Genomic DNA, 20517 nt, shown 5'->3' on the forward strand with positions numbered 1-20517 from the left:
GGAAGGAAGGAGAAGGAAGGAAGGGAGGGAGTGGAAGGAAGGAAGGAAGGAAAAGGAAGGAAGGAGAAGGAAGGAAGGAAGGGGAAGGAAGGAGAAGAGGAGAAGGAAGGAAGGAGAAGAGGAGAAGGAAGGAAGGAGAAGAGGAGAAGGAAGGAAGAAGAGGAGAAGGAAGGAAGGAAGGAAGGGAGGGAGGGAAGGAAGGAAGGAAAAACAGGCAAAATTCTCATTAAAAGTGTAGGCACAATTCTAATATAGAAAAACCTTCAGAGTATTAATATTGAAAATACATCAATGAATTTGTAAAATGAAACAAAGAGGACAATTTCCATTAAAAAGTCAATTACCAACTAGGTCAAGAAAAAATTAAAAACCTGCATAGACACAAATATTACTGAAAGTCAAATTTAAAAATCTACCCTCAAAAATATAAACTACAAAAAAAAAATACAAACACATTACCAAAATCATTTTTTACAGGTTTTATACGTCAGTTCTATCAACCGTCACACAACAAATAACTCTATTGTGCCAACCACTAAGATATACTTCTCTGGCCGTGCACGGTGGCTCACACCTGTAATCTTAGCACTTTGGGAGGCCGAGGTGAGCGGATCACTTGAGCTCAGGAGTTTGAGACCAGCCTGGGCAACATGGCGAAACACTGTCTCTACCAAAAATTCAAAAAAAATTAGTCAGATGTGGTGGCATGCACCTGTGGTCCCAGCTACTCGGGAGGCTGAGGTGGGAGGGTCGCTTGAGCCTGGGAGGCAGAGATTGAGTGAACTGAGATTGTGCCACTACACTCCAGCCTGGGAGGCAGAGTGAGACCCCATCTCAGAGAGAGAAAAAAAAAGTACCTCTTTGATCCCTGCTGGCAGAGAGCATAACTGACTAGTGGCCCCAGCTACTGCACTCTGAAATCCATCATTTTATTCACACTGAGTCCATGCTTCCCAAGGGCTGTCCTTAGTCAAGGACTAAACATGGCAGAGATACCAAGGCAGGCCTGTTCCTGGAAGAAGGAACACTCCTCTGATGGGTGACTTTTGCTCAAGGCTGCACCACTGGCACTACACATTCTTAGAAGTGCCCTGCATTCTCAGGCTCTTTCACTCACCTTCCCTTTCTTCCTTCTCTCCCTCACAAAGGCAGGTAGGCATTGTGATCTAAAGGTTTCCCATTATCTCCCCTCCTCTCTCCCAATTTCCCCTCACAGGAGTTCCCCTAACACATTTATTGCTTATCTTGTCTCATCTTGGCTTCTGCGTCTCAGAGGACTTATGGTCCAAGAAAACAGAAGGTAAGATGGAGATGAGGAACTGATTCACTCACTGATTGGCAGTCTAAGAGGACAACATCCACGTTGGTGGGTGGAACACAGTTCCTGGCAGAAAACTTAAATTGCTGGATTTCACCGGTAGTGACTTGAGAAAATGCCCTGATAGAGAAAAAACTTGAAGGTACAGCAATTCAGGCATTTGGAAGATGGGGAAAACACCTTCAAAAGAGAGTGGAGTAGACTGATTATCATTACGTTGTATTGATACCTGCAGAGGGATAATGAGAGACTGAAGGCCATTAAAAAACCTTACTGGCTAAATAAAACAGCCAGTGGGTCTTTTTCATGGCTTTAAATGAGGTCCTGATGACTGACAGCAGAAATGCCAACATGAACGACCAGCAGGATGATGATCTAATTGTTAGAGAATTGCAGAGCTCCAGAGATGACAGAATGCTAAGCCAAAGAAGTTGTGTTATGCAAAAGGGCCATGGTTCAGGAGACCTAGGAACCTGAAATATGGGATAGGAATATCTGAATGAATGCTTCTGAGGATGTTGGTTTTACTGCCTGCTTTCCTAGTAATACTTAGCATTTTGTTATGCTGGAAGACACTGAAGAGTTCTCTTCTCTCTTAGGTAACAGGTGCCCCCTCACAAGCTGTCACCACTTCTTTTCTTGGCTGCCAGACTGATAAGTGGGATTAAATCACAGCATGACCCAACTGAGCCTAATAAGAAAGAAAATGGATTGCACAATTGAAGCAGGTGCAAGATTTAGGGAGCGTGTACTGGCAGGAGCTGTGGAAGTATGACCAGATTTAAATATTTGATAAAGGGCAATGAAATGTTAAAACTGGATAAATTAAAAATCATTGATTTTGGTGCACATTTTCAGGACCACAGAGATGTAATATCCTACTGAGGATTCCAGGGAATGGAGCAAACTTGTTGCTAGAGTGACTCATAGAAGCCTGAAAAATGCAATGTCTAGCACAAGTGAAATTGAAATGCCTCAGTTGTCCTGGTTTATGGAAGAGAAAGTTATAAAAACACTGAGAGAAGGGGATATGCTGGAATGGTTCATATTATATGAGGCCAGAAGAACTACCAGGTTGTGTTCCATGGGAGGACTGAGAGGACACCCTATGCATTAAGGCTGTTATGAATATGCTGATGAGAGAGGCACCAGTATGATAAGGAGGCTTAGAGTTGGCTCTCCTCTTCAGAGCAGGCCTGAAAATAGGAGAGACAGTCACAGGGCTAGATTTGTTAATTGCCATAAAGAGATGGAGACCTAAAGTTAGAGGACAGGTGTCAGTGCTTGACTACCAGAATCCAGAAACCACAATTACCATAATTAGATCAACAAGACTGGATGAACTGCCAAAGGGGTTGACTCACAAAGAGTTGTAGGAATTATTAATAAAGCATGGTATTCTGAAGGGCAAAATAGGTGGGAAGCTAACAGTGGTACTATTTAACATCTGGTTTCATTTTAAGTGAGAATGAAGGAACAGGAGACTGAGGGTTGTTGCTTCAATGGAGGGCCATGTTTCTCTTCACAGTTCCCAGATTTCAGCTAATTTCCAAATTCAAAACCCATTAACTAATCAGGTGACTGAATCCATAGAAGGAAGGTCCCTGAAACATTTTGAAAAGTGGGTAAAATGATCCCTGAAAATACCTACACCATATACTTGATTATATACACAGGTATACGCATGAGAACATATAGACAGTACAGGAGGAATAAGCAGACATTTTAACTTCTATTCGACACGAGGGTAGAGGTGACACAGAGAGCCAAGCATTCAAAATATCATCCTGGCCTCTTATTAGAGTTGGGGTGTTCAGGGCGTGGGGGCACATAACAAATTCTGACTAAATTCTTGCTCACAGTGTGCCCACTATGTCAATGGATCCACCCTTGGTCATTTCCCCACTCTTTAAGTGTATAAATAGACCTGATGTACAAGGTAGCTGGAATAACCCCTACACTGTGTCCAGGGTTATAGGATAAGATCAGTCATAGTGGAAAAGACCAACTGGTAATCTCTGAAACTACCCCCAACTGGACAAGTTAATAAATGCAAAATGTTATGTCATCCAGTGATACAGAAAATGAATGCCACCATTAAAAGTCTGAAAGGTACAGGGATAGTAGTCTCTACCAAATTTCCATTTATTTCTTTACAATAAATAATTCAGACTTTCCTGACTCAGATACATCTACTTTTCCATTTTACAAATTCAAAAAATAATTCTTTTCAATTTTTGAATCACTTACTATATTATTTCACAGCAACAACAACAACAACAAAATCCTTTAGTTCAATAAATAGGACTGAGATTTAGAGAAGCTAGGTGACTGCCGTAGTTTGGATATTTGACCCTCCAAATAAAATGTTAAAATTTGACACCCCATGTTAGAGATGGGGCCTAATGGGAGGTGTTTGGTTCATGGGAGTAGATCCATCATGAATGGATTGGTGCCATCATTGTTTCTCATGTTCCCATGAGAGCTGGTAATTTAAAAGAGTCTGGAACTTCTCTCCTCTCATCTCTCCTGCCTACTTTCTCACCATGTGATCTCTACACATAACAGCTCCCCTTCCTTTTCCACCATGAATGGAAACAGCTTGAGGCCCTCACCAGATGCAAATGCCAACACCATACTTCTTGCACAATCTGCAGAACCATGAGCCAAGTAAATCTCTTTCCTTTATATATTACTCAGCCTCAGGTATTCTTTTATAGCAACACAAATGGACTAAGACAGAAAATTGGTACCAGGAAGTGCTATAAAGATACCTAAAAACGTCAAAGTGGCTGTGGAACTGGAGTGCTCATAAGATAGGAAAATGAGGGAAAGTTTGGAACATCTTAGAGATTGGTTAAGTGGCTGTGACCAAAATGCTGATTGAAATATAGATAGTAAAGGCCATGTTAAGGGTCTCAGACTGCAAGGAGGAAATAATTCAGACCTGAAGCAAAGATAATCTTTGTTATGCCCTGTCAAATAACTTTGCTACATTGTGTCCATGCCAAGCAGCAAAGTGCTCAAGAAGTGATGTGGCTGCTTTTAACAGCTTATGTTCACATGTGGGAGCAAATCAATAACCTAGAGTTGGAATTTATAATCAAAAGGAAAGCAGGGGATAACAGTTTGTAGAATCTTCAGCCTGGCCATGTGGCAGAGAAGGAAAGAGTGTTTTCAGAAGAGGACACCAAGAGTGCTGGGGTAGCAAACATTTGTTAAAGAAAGTAGCATGAATAAAAGGAGTCGGGTACTATTCATAAAAACAATGGGGGAAAGACCCTGAAGGCATGTCACAAATCTGTCACGCTTCTGGGCTTCCCATCACAGACCAAGAGACCAAAGAAGATGGTATGGTTTTGGATGACAGGCTTGGGACAACATTGTCATGCCCCATCTCTAGAAAGTGTTCCCCACATCTCACTGCTCAAATGGCCCCAGATATTGCTCCTGCTGCCACTGAAGGAGGCTAGAAAGTATGAGTAGTAGAGGCTTGGCAGCTTCCACTGAGATTCCAGGGGATGTATTGAAAAGCCTGAGTGCCCAGCCACAAGCCTGCCATAGGGGTGGAGACCCTGCAGACAGATGCTAGTGAGGCAATGCTGAGCAGAAATAAGGGGTTGGAGGGCCTGAATAGAGTACCCACCAGGGAAATGCCTAGTACAGCAGGGCTGTGGTGCATCCATGTTCCCAGGGTGCAGGACATGGAACCAAGGGAGATAATTTTGGAGCTTTAATGTTTAATATCTTCCCTGCTAGATTTTGGATTTTCATGCAGCATGTTATCACTATATTTTGACCAATTTCTCCCTTTTGGAATGAGATGTTTACTCTATATCTGTTCTACCATTGTATCTTGGAGATAAATAATTTGATTTTGATTTTACAGGCTCACAGCTGAAAGGAACTTGCTTTGAGTCTCAGGTGAGAGTTTGGACCCTGGACTTCTGAGTTGATGCTGAAACAAGTTAAGACTTCTGGGAAGTATTGGGATTAAATGATTATAATTTATATGTGAGAAGGACATGAGGGATTTGAGGGGCCAGGGATAGAATGCTATAATTTTAACATTTGACTCTCCAAGCCACATATTGAAGTTTGATGCCCAATGTTGGAGGTTGAGCCTAATGAAAGGTGTTTGAGTTGCAGGGGCAGATCCCTCATGAATGACTTGGTGGTGTCCCTAGGGTAGAGTTCTCACTCTATGAGTTCCCATGAGAGCTGGCTGTTTACAAGAGTCTCTGGCTCTCACCTCTTCTCTCCCCATGTGATTGCTACACATGCCAGCTCCCCTTCCTCTTCTGCCATGAGTGGAAGCAGTTTGATACCCTCACCAGATGCACATGCTGGCACCCTACTTCTTGTACAGCCAGCACAACTATGAGCCAAATAAACCTCTTTTTATAAATTGCCCAGCCTCAGGTATTCCTTTTCAGCAACACAAACAGACTAAAATAGCGACCTACTTAAGATGGCACAAAACATTAAGAACAGAGCCAGGCTATGTCTGGAAGTGATCTCCCTAGTACTGGCCCAATTACGTTGAACTGTCAGAACTACACACAACATAGAGGTAAAATCTAACAAAGAGTTTGAGAACCGGCCCTTACAGAACTATGGCTAAACTGCAAAGCTGACACACTCAGCTCTTTTACCAAAATAACAGCAATAACAGTAAAAATGGCCTGATTGAGGGGTCTCCATAAATGTTAACCTGTTTTAAAATCTCTTAAAGTTTAGCAGTAACTTTATAAAACTTAATAATTAATAAGCTTCAAAATACCCTGTCCATATTTTTCTTAACAATGATGCATTTTTAAGTGATCTAATTTACATTTCACTACTGGGAGAATTTAAATGACAAAAAACCCATCAAATATATTTTATCACACACAAAGATTAGAATATTTTATTTTACATTGTCCATGATGACAACATAATAAATAGGATCATCTCTAAGACATGGTACACATTAACAGTAATTTTCTTTTACTTAACAAAAGCGCTATTGAATTTAAATATGCACACAAATTCAAAAGCTTAAAATAAAAAACCTCAAGATTCAAATAATTTACATACATATTCAACTTTGTGAAATTTTGCACTTAACCAAACTTCCAGTGAATTTCCATCAAGACTATTCTGCATCAAAAAGTTTTTTTTAGGCAAGACGTGGTGGCTCACACTTGTAATCCCAGCACTTTGGGAGGCCGAGGTGGGCAGATCATGAGGTCAGGAGACCAAGACCAGCTTGGCCAACATGGTGAAACCCCGTATCTACTAAAAATACAAAAATTAGCTGGGCGTGTTGGCAGGTGCCTGTAATCCCAGCTACTCAGGAGGCTGAGGCAGGAGAATTGCTTGAACCCAGGAGGTGGAGGTTGCAGTGAGCCGAAATAGCACCACTGCACTCCAGCCTGGGTAACAGGATGAGACCTGTCTCAACAACAACAATGACAATAACAACAACAACTAAAGTTGTTTTAATGCATTCAATAATGCTTGTTCAATTGTAACTTCTAGTACTTTCTAAAACTATACTGTAACTTTGTTAATAGCCTTAAAATTCATTTGTCTTCTGAAGTAAAAAGTTGTAAAATATTAAACATATTTGAGATGTTTCCTCAAATTTCATTTTAAGGAACAAATTTAAAGTACGAATGAACTTTTTACACATATTAGTGATAAATATGTTTATCGAAATACATTATAGAAATTATAGTATTTTAAAGGTGCATAGACGAACATGATTGTTTTCAGAGTAAACTGACCAATATGGCAAAGGTTTCTCTTATCAAGAGAAGTAGAAAAATGAACAAGGAATGTGTAAATTGTAGAAAATAGTTTACAAATCTGAAGGGCTGTAAATGGAAATGAGAAATTGAAATTGTTATATATGGGACCATATGGAGGAATTAGGAGAGATATCATAGCGAGACAGATTTCAGCTCAGTTATAAAGAACAATTTGTTATCTGATGATAGAAAATGCTATCTGAGGAGCTGGTGAGCTTCCTGTCCTTAAAGGCATTCAGGCATAAAACTGATCAGTGGTTGGGCAAATTATGTCCACAGGCTGAATTCAATCCACCAGTTGTTTTTAGAATAAAGTTTTATTGGAACACAGTCACTCCCATTTGTTTCCATGTAGGCTTTGTCCACTTTAATACTACAGAAGAAAAGTTGCGTAGATGCAATGAAGACGATACAGCCCACAAATTTTAAAATATTTACTATCTGGCCCTTAATGGAAAATGTTTGCAGACTCCAGTGAATAAGGTATTAGAAATTCAAATACTTTATGGATGTCTGGACAAGACAATCAACGAGATGATGGTTACTTTGTGTTTAGAAAAGTTCCAAATACATCATCTGTGCTCAGGACTGAGTTGTGCAGGTCTTTACTGTATGGCAACCCGGCCAAGTTGGTGAGTGTTGGTTAAAATTCATACTGCACTATTTTCAAAGTTGTGTGCCATGATGTGGGGCTTTATCTGCCAGAAAGAGAAGTCATACTTGTCTAATTTGCACAAAGCCACCCAAATGACCAGCATAAAATTCAAACATGAATAACAATGTTAACAAAAATAAGATCTCTTCCAATCCAGAGGATCTACGATCTCATAACACAGACATTCTATAACTTTAACTCCTAACCCAGTCTCTATATTTACATCCCATGGAAATGAAAATAAATGTTCCCTGAAAACAGTTTTCATGTTTGGAGAAATGCTACAAACTATAACCTCTACTGCAGAATGACACATTGCAAATTAGCATTTTAAAAGAAGAAATAAACAAATTGATTTAGTTCCTGTAGATGTAACTAATCCATGTGATGCATGCATTGTTAATTTCATTAATTAAAACAGGCTATAATTACTTATGTAATGGGGGACACAAAGTTATCCTCTTTCCACTGAATCCATTAAATAGTGTTAACAGCAAAATAATCTTGCACAAGTACATTTCAGCTATGTTCCCTCTGCTCTGTGGGATATGTTTAAGCATATAAAGCTATTCAAGACACACTCTATGATACTTTAAGGTTACAGAATTGGTCAATTATCTAACAGATTGACAGGACATATATCAGAATGTAGGCTTGACAAGTTCAAAGTCAGTCAAAGCAAACTTTTACCTGAAGAAGGTGACAAAAAACTGCACAAGGTCCATGATTGTATTGTGTTGTGAGAATGCAATCTGAAAAATCAAAATAAAAAAAATTGAAAGTATGTTCTTCTCTAAAACCTGTGGTGATATTTCGTGACATTTATAAACATAGTTTTTCTAAATCACCAAGACATTTGGATTGTCATATTATAAATCAAATATGTGATGAAATCAAAACTTTATCTAGAATACCTAATATATCCAACTGCTAATGATGGTCATAGCGTAGAATATGACATTAAATATTTTAAAAACTATTAGAAAATTACTTTAAGGATGTATGCTAAGAGTTTCATGTGAAATACTATGACAGATTAAATATGCCTAACCAAAACACCCAAATTTTCAACTTAGTTAAGAAAACAGGGAATTTTCTCCCTATATATCTTAATCTGGAGAAGTTCATATATATATATTATATATATATATTGGTCAATTATCATATTGGTATATTATATATTGGTATATAATATTATATATAATATATATATAATATATAATACCATATATTATATATTGGTATATAATATATATATACACAAATGTTTTATTACACACCATTCAAATAATAAAATATGTCACATCATTTTAAAACTTGTTAATGTTAATAAGAAGTTAATTTTAAAAGGTGAAACTAGCCAAAAAAGTTAAAGTCATTCTCCATTTTCTGTTAGCATTATAGAGATCATACTATAACATCTGCCTTGAGGAAGAGTATTATAATGTATCATTCAACAATATAGCATCTGGATAAAGAATAACTGATGGTGTGATGTGGCTTTTCACTTACTAGCCCTGTATATTTTGAAAATCTAGTCTATTTCTCAGTTTCCCCATATGCGAGTGGTAATAATAAAAGCATCTACCTTATAATGTTATAGAAAATCTAACTGAATTAATAGAAATTTAATGATTACCATAATTTTTGGCATGTAAAAGTTACAATATAAACATTATTAAACTTCTGTATCATGTATAAATGAGATGTCAGTATAAGTGAGTTTTCTCACATTGCTGAAGCTAAACCATTCAGATATTAAAATCTCTTTTTCTTTTAATAATATTTTATGAAAATCTTTCAAAAAAATAATAGAATTTCTACTGAAAAGGAATGAGTTTTCTCTCCTGCTGTAAACAGCTGGAAAACTAGGTGAAGTATATGAAACAACCAATTTCAGGCATTGGACAAGTGGCCGGAGATTATGAACCCTGAGTGAAGAAAAACAAAGGAAATGAATCCTATAATTGTCCCAGCTTTCAGTGCAAGGAAAGAACACTAAGGAATTTAAATGGCATTCTAAAATAAGGGATGTCAGCATTTCTTATGTAAAGAATTACAGTAAGTTGAGAAAATGATTCTTTGGCATGTACATGTAAGCTTAAATATAGTAATATTCATTTCCTACGAGCTTCTAAGCTATTGAATTATGAAACACTTATACAAAGGCTGAAGAAAGATACTGGCATAGAAGATTGGTTATAGGTGAAAATATATAAAAGATTAAAGAAAAAACATCTTTTAAAGTTTAAAATAATGAATTTTCTTCCCAGGTGATTGTCCATAAGAATGTCATAGAAATGAAGCTTATCAAAGAATATTGTCAACAAGAACTTAAATCCATGGTAATAGAATTCTGGAAACAATAATAAAGAACTAACAGGAAAATCTTCAAAATGATAATATTTTGAAATCATAATAAAGAAAATTAGTTTAATTAAGGAATAGGAGGAAACCTTAGGCAGTGTTGATAAATATAAATGAGAAGGGGGTATAAGGAGCTTGAACAAAGGCTTGAATAAATTAGCAAATATATAAAAAAAGAGAACAGATGAAATGACAAATAAAATAATAAATATAACATAAAATTCACTGAATAAGATAAAGTGCAATTGCAGTAAATGTCAACAGGCTGAATCCACATTGAAAGACAGACATTTTTGCAGTAGATTAAAATATACAATTCAGCTTTATGTTTTTAGCAGAAAACACATATAGAACAGTGACACATTTTTATCCAAAATATAAAATACTGTAAGAAGATATAATAGGCACTTAAAAATAAGAAAATATATAAACCAATATTAATAGCAAAGTGAAATTCAAAGTCAAAACCTGATCAAACAAAACATTGAGACAAAGAAAATATAACAATAATAAAACAATATACCCCCAAAATACAGGTCAAATAAGTAAAAACACAATGCCTGGACATATAAGGGGAATTTGATAATGGCAAAATTTTGTAAGAAATTATTAATATGCATATCTCTTTTAAAAGTTATCTGATCAAAGAGACACAAAATTAATCTATTTAAATCATTTAAATCATGTAAACATATTCAAGAAATAGTCATTAAACAAGTTCTGTCCTAGGTGCTAGTGACACCATTGTAATAAGACAAAGCTCCTAATATTCTGAACTCATGACAAAGAGTTCAGAACATATTATAAGGGCAATGGGAACCCATGGAAAGTTTTGAGCTGTTGGAATGACATGATCTAACTCTCAAGAAAAACATCATTCTGGCTGTTGGGTGAGAAAGAAATAACTGGGGGGGATCCAGAAGATAGGAGAGGAGGATATTTGATTTTTCTAGTCATAAGGTGATAGTAGCTTGCAGAAGAGTAGTAGTCATTAAGACAAAAATAAGTAGTTGAGAACATAATTTAGAGAGAGAAGTGAGGAGACATGCTGAAGGATTAGACATGACAGGCGAATGAAGGAGAATAATCAATCATGACTATTGCAGTTTGCTCTCACAAGAACAAGTGGAAAGATATTTCTACTACTGAGAATAGAAAAGGGCCATGAGGATCAAGGGAGAAATAAGAAAAGAAAAACTTACTTAGAATATGCTACATGTGAAATACCTATTAAATGTTCAAGAGTAGACAGTAGTTACTAGCTTGAAGCTCAGAGGAAAGGTTAGATTTAAAAATTTGGAAATCAAAGGAACATAAATGTCATTTTAAAATCATGTACTTGTATGATAGTCCCTAGGAAACAGAACAGATGCAGAAGAAATTATCTCTAAGAGGATATTTCAGGGCCACCCCATCATTAGCGCTTAAAAGAAGAACTGGAAAGGTAGGTGGGAGGGAACCAGGAAAGGGTTGTGTCAAGATGGTCAAATAACAGAAATGTTGCAATAAGAAAGTAGTGGTTGATTTTGTTGGTTAAGATGAGGAGGAAAATATGGCTACTGGATTTGACAACATGAACTTCATGAGTAATTTACACAAATGAACTTTCAACAGAGTGGTGGGGATGTTAATATAAACAGAATAATATACGGAGAATGTGGAACATGACAAAGTAGAAACAAACTACAGGCTGAACTTTCAAGAATTTATGTTACAAAACAGAGCAGAAATCAACAAGAACACAGATGATTTAAAATATATTTTTAATCCACAGAACATTTTAAAAAGAAGACAATAAACACTGTACAGAGGAAGTATTTTTTAAAGTCTAAATGGTAGCTTTTATGAGCTGTATTAACATATTCCAATAAAATAAAATTAAAACTGTAATTTCAAATATGGCCAAAACAAGCTTAACTACTTAGAAATTAACAAATGCAATCCATGGGACAGAGTTCTGAGCGGGCAGTGGGAGTAGTAGGATAGTTTTTGATATCCTTGACTTCCAATATTAAAATATACAGCAGCTAAATTGAAAAGCCAAAAACAACAACAACAACAACAATTCTAACAAAAGTAAGTGGCAGATTATCCCCTTAAATGCCAAAACATAAACAGGTATGGGTAAATGACAAACCCGAGGTGTGTATGCTACCAGTGTCTATGAGGCAGGAAAAAGAGGGAATCAACAGGAAAACTCAAAAGTTTCAAAAAGGTATTAACTGGAACTAGGCCAGTCCAATTTGAATAAGGAAGTGAAAGCAGAAGTAGAACTGCTCAATACAAGAGTAGGTTAGTTCAAAGGGATCCTAAGGAAGTTCTAAAGAAGCCTGGAACAGTTGGAGTACATGAATTTTCAAAAGCAACCAGTCAAATCTCTATCCCAGGGCTGGTCTCATAATGAGGAGAAACTGCTAAAAGTGAAAACAAAAATTATGCAGAACAAAGTAAATATAGACAAAACAAAGAAGGTCCAACAAAAGTGGGGAAAGGAACTGAGATGGAAAATTTTCAAAGAGCAAGTGGCACATTTGCAGGGGAAAAAAGTATTGATTATCAACATATATAATATTCAAATATAGGTCTTCACTAATCCATTTGTGCAATCCCTATTTAACTCATTATTATCAATCCCAAATATCTGCCATTCTTTAACATATAAAAAGATTGGTCATTTCTTTAATTTAAACAATGAATAAGTAGTGGGAGTAACCAACAGAGTAACAATATACTTAAATTGGTGAAGCACACGATTCAGGCTGGAATGGCAGAATTTTATTATGGTTTACCTGCCATCTGTGGATCCATATAACTAAGTACCTTATAAGAAAGATCATAATTTCAGGCAAGTAAGCAAGACATAGACACACATGAAACATCTCAATCATCTCAATATTTTTTTTATATCTGTCCAAAGAATATTTGAATAAATAAAGTAGCCAGGGGAAAAATGACTACTTCTTCAAGTAAAAGTCATAAAGTAAAGAACCAAAACATTCTAAACCTTGAAATAATTATATTATCTATCTTTACCTATTAATAAATATAATAAAGACAAATGTAAGAAATATGAATGTTATTTTGATTCCAGCTTGTTTTCAGAGAATAAGCTGAAATACCACTTCTAGGGGGTGATGAGACACTTGGACCTTCCAAAATTAAAACTATTTTTTAAATTATCAAAAATAATAGCGCAGTTCAAATTAGGTTACACATGATACCTGAACATTAAGTACTGATTGAAGACCTCAACCAACTCCTGCTACAGATAATACTCTCCTACCTTTTACAATAAGGACTATTAATGGTGGGATGAAGTTTACGGGTAAAGTCTCTATAAGAAGTACCATCTGAAATAAGGAAATAAGGACTTTCTTAACAACTGATGCAAGGGACACTCAGAGTAACTAATCTGAGATAAAATAAATGGCACTGAAAAGTAAATGTAGACTCAGCACAAGCAGTTTTTATACTTGGAGTCCCATCTGGGGGCTACAGGCTAAGGCTGAATATATTCCATACTGGCTATTCAACAGAAGAGTCAGCACTACAATTTGTTGTACAAATATTTCAAAATGTTCCTCCACCCGAGACTTTCCATAGAAAATTCCACGGGAAATTGCCTATGGGAAATACTGTTGCAGTCCATTGTCAGGTACATACTTTAAAAATAAAATGTAATTGATTATGGAAATTGAAGGCAGCTCCAAGGATGATTTGGTAAAATTAGAAAGCAATGCCAAGCAGACACTAACTCAATCAGATTCTCTTTCAAGATTCCCTCTTATGGGGTATACATTTATGCATATATCAAATAAATCACTAAGTATCTATTATTTTCTGGGCATTGTACCAGGTGCTTGGATGTATCAGAAAAAAAAAAAAAAAAAGCTAGCAGTGAAAAAATTCTTACTGGGAGAGGAGATAATAAATGGTGATAATAATAAATTATATAATGTGTTGGAATTCAGTAAGTGCTATGAGAAAAAATAACATGAAAAATATCCTGTCTTCTTACTATTCACATGGGTGGGACAAGAAATCACTCTTTAACGTCTAAAAATATGCAGAAGTGCTGAGATCAAACAGAAAAATTTGATACAGAGAGCAGAAAGAAATGAAGCACAGCATTAGGTTCAAGTGTATCTGGCTATTCTCAGTTTTTCTCTGTCTATAATAGCATACAGCAATTCCAGTATCCTTCTAATAAAACTGGAGGGTGCAGGGGTGCCCAATCTTTTGGCTTCCCTGGGCCACACTAGAAGAAAAAGAATTGTCTTAGGCCACACATAAAACACAGTAACACTAATGATAGCTGATGAGCTAAAAACAAAAAGCAAATTGCAAAAAAATCTCATCGTGTTTTAAGAAAGTTTACAAGTTTGTGTTGCACTGCATTCAAAGCCGTCCTGTGCCGCATGTGGCCTGTGGGCTACAGGTTGGACAAGCCTGTTTTCCAGGAAAAAGAATAAGCACAGGCAAAGGAGAATCATTCTTAAGTGATGTTGGGCAACTGGTCTTCACGTGGCTTGCTCTGTATCATCTAGGTCTCAACATAAACATTATGCTTCTTAAAGACACTCATGTAAAGTAGTTTACTGCTCCCTTACTCTATAGTATTGTATAAAACTATGTTTTTCTTTTTTTTTTTTTTGAGACAGAGTCTCGCTCTGTCACCCAGACTGGAGTGCAGTGGCCGGATCTCAGCTCACTGCAAGCTCCGCCTCCCGGGTTTAAGCCATTCTCCTGTCTCAGCCTCCTGAGTAGCTGGGACTACAGGCGCCCGCCACCTCGCCCGGCTAGTTTTTTGTATTTTTTTTAGTAGAGACGGGGTTTCACCGTGTTAGCCAGGATGGTCTTGATCTCCTGACCTCATGATCCGCCCGTCTCGGCCTCCCAAAGTGCTGGGATTACAGGCTTGAGCCACCGCGCCCAGCCAAAACTATGTTTTTCAAACTACAATCTAAAATTATTTTTTAGATACTGGTTGATGATTAGTTAAAATGTCTTCTTCCCACTAAAATATAAGCTCCTCGAGAATAGTAGCCTTGTTCATACTGTTCACAGCACTCTTTCAATGACTAGAACAGTAGTTGGTAGACAGTATATAGAAAGCATTCAATAAAACTATTGAATAAATAATTATAAATAAATGAATATAATTTAGAAATACATAAATATAAATAAATAACTTCAAGAAATCTATGGAATTAAATAGATTCAATAGCAAGATTTAGCACAGGAGTATTCTTAGGACTTCATATATCCTTATTAAGAGCTATGAAAGGAAGAAGGTACAGATGTTATTGTGTCTCAATTAGGTGGCATTACATGAAATATTATTTCTTAATGTATTAAAAATGATACCATTTTAAAAGAATGTTTATTTAGCCAACTGCTTTTAAAAAACAGTGAGACAAATCAATAACGGCAACAATATTCTAAATATGTATTTTCTATGAAAGTATATCTTCTCAGGGTATGGGATATTTATTATTGTAAAATCTATTATGGTCTAATTAGGAAGATTCCTATTTGTTGATGCCATGGCTAGAACATGACTCTTGCAAATAACGTTTTCCATTTTAGTTCTGTGGTATTCCCATGAAAAATACATGTTTACACAAGTTACATTTAAAGTTAGTTTTAAAACTTAAGCCAGTATAACTGCATCTTTGTAATTCTGACTTCTGTAATAATTTCATTCATTATCCAGTGATTATTCAAAAAAATATAATCAAAATAAAAACTGATCAATGATACAATTTCATATTCTTATCTTCCCCATATGTTTAAAGAACCCCAAAATAATTGATAAGACAACATGCTAAAAATTAAGTTAGCTGAAACTACAGTAACCCTGATAATACATTTTGTCAATTCAAATGTAAATGTAAATTCATATTGAAAACATGTCCAGAATCTAAAACTTGAATTTAAGAATGCTATTTTTCATGAATTAATAATAATGATTAATATTTTAAATTTTATGATTTTATGAAAAAGTTACATTAAATGCATTTGGACAGAGAAGTAGATTAATAGCTCGATATTTACTACAAAATGTCAAAATTGGTGAGAGAAAATTTCTTATTTTATGAAACATAAATTGATGTTTTTGTGCAAAATGTCAGCTTGCCATACATAATAAACTCTGATATAATATTTAAGATAAACAAAAATGAAAATATAAAAGAATGTGCTAAAATTATCAAGTTCATCTAATAAATTGAAGGGAAAGAGAGGGTCTTGCAAATCACTGTTTGGATTAAAAAGCATAGTTACATAAAGGAAGCTAGTTAACTAGTCATATCTTAAAGACAATCGGACTGTTTCAGGCAAGTAACTTGAGATCTTACTAGGTTATATTCTTACTTATTCTTTTAAAAAATATAAATAAATTCAAATTGGAGATTAAATTAGCTGTTACTAAGGTCCACTATGATAATATATTCCATATAAAATTGCAACATATAAGTAACATAATGGTATAATAATATGTATAATTCAGACAAGGTAATATTTTTTAAAATATGGTTACACAAAAAATAGACAATTTCAAAAGACAAAATAAAACATATTTCTGGAATAAAACATAAGGAATAAATATACCAGACATTTATCCCTAAGTATCATAGCATATTATTCTGATGATAAATCCTTGGATATGGTTTATGAATATTAAATAGTTTAAGTTCTTTCTATAGCAAACACATGCCTAATTAATGAAGGCACTCATAACTTTCCTCATGGTTTAATACACAAACTTAACTGACAAAATGCTCTCTTTAATCCCAAAAGAGGTTTTTGTGATTATCCTTCAAATTTAATCCAAATCTTAATTCCCTTGCTGAAATTTCCTCAGTGTTTCTCCTTCACTTTTAGTTTGACGTCCAATCACATTAACATATCATATACCAATCTTAGAAACTTAGCCCTTGCTTCTTTGTCTGCTAATAGCATTAACACTGCAGTCAGATAACAGTACAGGCTTATGTTAGAGATGTTGCAAATTTAGTTCCAGACCACCACAATAAAGTTAATATCACAATAAAGTGGGTCCGAAATTTTTTTTTGGTTTCCCAGTGCATATAACAGTAATGTTTATACAATGCTGTAGCCTATTAAATGTGCAATAATATTATGTCTAAAAGAAAATGTACATAAAATACTTCATTGCTAAAAAATGCTAATGATCACCTGAGCCTTTAGCATGTTATCTTTTTGCTGGTGGAGGGTCTTGCTTCAATGTTGACGGCTGCTGCCTGATCAGGGCAGTGGTTGCTGAGGGTTGGAGTGACTGTGGCAATTTCTTAAAATAAGACAACAATGATATTTGCCACATGGACTGACTCCGCCTTTCAGGAAAGATTTCTCTGCAGCATGCAATGCTGTTTCATAAAAATTGACTAACAGAACTTCTTTTGCAATTGGATTGAATCCTCAAATCCAGTTGCTGCTTTATCAAGTTTATGTGATATTCCAACTCATTGTCATTTCAACAATGTTCACAGTATCTTCACCAAGACAAGTTTCCATCTCCAGAAACTACTTTCTTTACTCATCCATAAAAACGAACATCTCATGAATAAAGTTTTATCATTACATTGCAGCAATTCAGTACATCTTCAAACTCCACTTCTAATTCTATTAATATTACTCATACTATCTCTACCACAAGTGCAGTTACGTCTTCCACTAATACCTAGAACCCCTCAAAGTCATTCATGAGGGTGGGAATCAACTTCTTCCAAATTCCTGTTAATGTTGATATTTTGATCTACTCCCGTGAATCATGTATGTTATCAAAGGCAACTAGAATGATGAATTCTTTCCAGAGATTTTTCTTTGCCTAGATTCACCAGAGGAATCATTATCTATGTCAGCTATAGTCTTACAAAATGGATTTAAATAAAAACAGTACAAAAAATCAAAATCACTCCTTGATCCACAGGCTGCCAAATATTATTGTAATTAAACCATTCTTGCATTACTATAAAGAAATACCCAAGACCGGGTAATTTACAAAGAAAAGGGGCTTAATTGGCTCATAGATCCACAGGTTGTACAGGAAGCATCATGCTCGCATCTGCAAGGCTTCTGGGGAGGCCCCAGAATCATGGTGAAAGGTGAAGGCAGAGCAGGCACAGGAGCAGGAATGAGAGAGTGAAGGAGGAGGTGCTACACAATTTTAAACAACCAGATCTCTCAGGAACTCACTCACTATCAGCACCAAGAGAAGCACAAAGGGGATGGTGCTAAGCCATTCATGAAGGATCCATCCCCACGATCCAATCACCTCCCACTAGGCCCCCACCTCCAACATTGGGGATTACAATTGAACATGAGATTTTGGTGGGGATGCAGACCCAAACCCTATCAGTTATTGTGTCAGCAGGCAAGAAACAACATTAGTCTCCTTGTACATCACCATCAAAGTTCTAGAGTGACTAGGTACATTGTGAATGAGCTACAATATTTTGAAAGAAGTCTTTTTTCTCTAAGCAGTAGGCCTCAACAGTGGGCTTAAAATATTCAGTTAACCATGCTGTAAATAGATATGCTGTCATGCTGGCTTTATTGTTCCATTTACAGAGCAAAGGCAGAACATATTTAGCATAATTCTTAAGGGCTGTAGGATTTTCAGAAGGGTAAATGAGCACTGGCTCATTACCAAGGCTCATAATCACCAGATGCATTAGCTCCTAACAAGAAAGTCATCTTATCTTTTGAATTCTGATGTCAAGCATTTACATGTCTTCTTTGCTATAAAATTCCTAGGTGGTATCTTCTTTTAGAAAGCTGTTTCATATAAATTGAGAATCTGTTCTTTAGTGTAGCTACTGCATCAATTAAGTTAGACATGTATCTTCTATATAAGCACTTACAGCTTCACCTTGCACTTTTGTTATGGAGATGGTTTCCTTACTTAAACCTCATAAACCACCTTCTGTGGGCTTCCAAATTTTCTTCTGCATCTTCCTCAACTCTCTCAGACTTTGTAGAATTGAAGAAAGTTAGGCTCTACTCTAAATTAAGCTTAGGTTTACAGTAATGTTATATTGGTTTTGATTTTATATCCAGACACTCAAACTTTCTCCACATCATTAATAAAGCTATTTCATTTTCTAATGATTTGTGTGTTCACTAAAGTAGCATTCATTTCCTTCAAGAATTTTTCCTTTGCATTCACAGTTCAGCTAATTCTTCGGACAAGAGGCCCAGATTTTGGCTGTATTGGCATTCAACATGCCCTCCTCACTAAGCTTAATCACATGTAGCATTTGATTTAAAGTGACAAGACATGGAACAATTCTTTTCATTTGAACACTGGAAAGCAACTGTAACATTATTAAATGGCTTAATTTCAATATTGCTGTGTCTCAATGAAAAGGAGGCCTAAGGAGATGGAGACAAGAGAATGCCCAGTCAATGGAGCACTCAGAACAAATACCACATTAATTAAGCTGACTTGTCTTATATAGGTACAGTTTGTGGCACCCCAAAACAATTACAAATGTAGTATCAAAAAGCACTGATCACAAATTGCCATAATCTATAATAATTTTAAAAATATGTTTTTAAAATAAGTAAAATGTGGTACAGAGACACAAAGTGAGTACATGATGTTGGAAAAACTGTACAAACAGATTTGCTTAACCTACGGTTACCATAAAACTTCAATTAGCAAAAAAACTACTACATCTCTGAAGTGCAATACTGTGAAGTAAAATACAAGGTATGCCTATACTGGCAGTTTCAAAAACTTGACATACATTAGCAAACCTCTGTAACTCTGTTTGGCACAAACTTTTCCCTCATCCCCTTATCCCTTCCACCCATGGGTAACTCTTACTCTAGAATCATTGCCTACCAGTTCTGGATCTTGTCTAAATGGCAATCCTCATCTTACTCCTGATTTCTCTGCATATACTTCTACAACACTACTACTAAAAAGAGCTGATATTCATAAAGTGTTTACTATTTCCCAGGCACTGTGCTAAGTACTTTTTGTACATTAACTGACTTATTAATCTGAATTACCTCATCAATTAAGTAATGGCATTAATTTCATTTTATAGATGATTAATCAAGGCTTAGAAGATTACCCAGTCAATAAGCAGTGAAGCTGAAATGAAAATTTGTGCATTCTGACTCTAGCTCTTAAGTACTACACTTTCCTAACAACAATTACTCACAGTGTACTATCATTATTAGCTTATCTGTCCTTTTTCTTCACTTGACTTTATAATATTTGCAATCATGCATTCGATTATTATTACATTTCTAGTAACTAGCAAAAAATCCTAGCATTTTTACTTATTGAATTGCAATATCTACTAGAGATGTAACACTTGAGAAAGGAGAGTAAATCTGAGGGC

General features: G+C 35.7%; 1 protein-coding gene across 1 annotated transcript in view; it reads right to left on the reverse strand.

Annotated features, from left to right (window-relative positions):
• The window catches only part of ATRNL1 (attractin-like 1), an 834587-nt gene that overhangs the window by 415147 nt on the left and 398923 nt on the right, over window positions 1-20517 (reverse strand). The window contains exon 25 of the mRNA XM_011927827.1: window positions 8459-8520. Within this exon, the coding sequence (XP_011783217.1) occupies window positions 8459-8520 (62 nt within the window). The remainder of the gene's footprint in view (window positions 1-8458; window positions 8521-20517) is intronic.

Source organism: Colobus angolensis, unplaced genomic scaffold (genome assembly GCF_000951035.1).
Source record: "Colobus angolensis palliatus isolate OR3802 unplaced genomic scaffold, Cang.pa_1.0 Scaffold75, whole genome shotgun sequence".
NCBI lineage: Eukaryota > Metazoa > Chordata > Mammalia > Primates > Cercopithecidae > Colobus > Colobus angolensis.